General features: G+C 43.1%; 1 protein-coding gene across 1 annotated transcript in view; it reads left to right on the forward strand.

The window, feature by feature from the left end:
- LOC102033763 (C-terminal-binding protein 2-like) overlaps nt 1-1120 on the forward strand; it is an 8033-nt gene that overhangs the window by 6279 nt on the left and 634 nt on the right. The window contains exon 9 of the mRNA XM_031055236.1: nt 970-1120. Within this exon, the coding sequence (XP_030911096.1) occupies nt 970-1120 (151 nt within the window). The remainder of the gene's footprint in view (nt 1-969) is intronic.

Consider the following 1120-nt stretch of genomic DNA (forward strand, 5'->3'; position numbering starts at 1 on the left):
CAAACGGGTATGTCTCTGTTCCTATACACTCTATTTGAGTTCTTTCCCGAAACTTAACAGCGGCACTTCTAAAGGTGTACGAGTATTTAACATGTACTTGGTCATATTGAGTTCCAGCTGCATATTGGTCAATATTTCCAAATCCTTGGAAGACATGCCCAAGAGATACCCTAATATAAGAAAGCCTGCTGAATGTCCTAAAAAAGGTCTGCAGCTCTACATTAGAAGTTGTGCATAGCATTAGGGCTATATAAAAACAAAGCACAGTTCTTACATGTAGCCCAGATGCGGACTGTTACTGAGTCACTGTTCCAGTGGATTTGTTCAGTAGTCTAAACAGAGTGCATTATCTGTTACAAACCTGTAAAGTGATTGTGGACAGGTTGCTTCCCTTCTGTTTGTCTCCCATCTGCAAAGGTAGGAAATATATTTTCCTTCCTTCTATGAGAGATCTAGATAAGTTGAGATGTATTTAGGGAGAGGGCATAGGGAAGCAGAATGGAAGTGATGGAAGAATAGTTCATTAGCAATTCATGACTGTCACTCTCCTATTTTTCATCTTGCATCTAGCTGTTTTATTAGTTCGGCCTCTTACTTCTTCTGTCTTGGAGCCCAATGAAGGATAACTGCAGCTTACACCCTTCCTGCAGATGGGGACGGAATTCCCAGGCCTCCAGGTGCCTTCATAGAGTGCCTCACAGTATTTTCAACTGGAGATAAATTTTGTATCTGTTTTCAAATGCTTAGTATGTGACCTCAAACTGTCTAGGTCTGTCTGCAAACAGGTGTCATTTGGCATTAGGATACCACTGCTACTCCTCAGCTCTGGAGACTTTTCCTGTGTTCTATCTCAGAGCGTTTCTGTTAGAAAGAGGGATCTGTTTTCAGCACGTCTGAGGGCATGGCTCCTTTTCCTTCGAATAACTCTGTTGGACAAGCTTGTAATTTCTATGTTTTTGTTGGTTTTAGGTTTCCTCCAGGAGTAGTGGGAGTAGCCAACCCTGGGCTACCAGAACCACCAGTAGTGGAAGGGATTGTAGCTCATGGGATCCCTCCTGTTTCTCACTCTGCACCACGTACTCCTTCCCCAGGAGAGACAAGCAAACTGGATGAAGACAGA

Source organism: Geospiza fortis, unplaced genomic scaffold (assembly GCF_000277835.1).
Source record: "Geospiza fortis unplaced genomic scaffold, GeoFor_1.0 scaffold55, whole genome shotgun sequence".
Lineage (NCBI taxonomy): Eukaryota > Metazoa > Chordata > Aves > Passeriformes > Thraupidae > Geospiza > Geospiza fortis.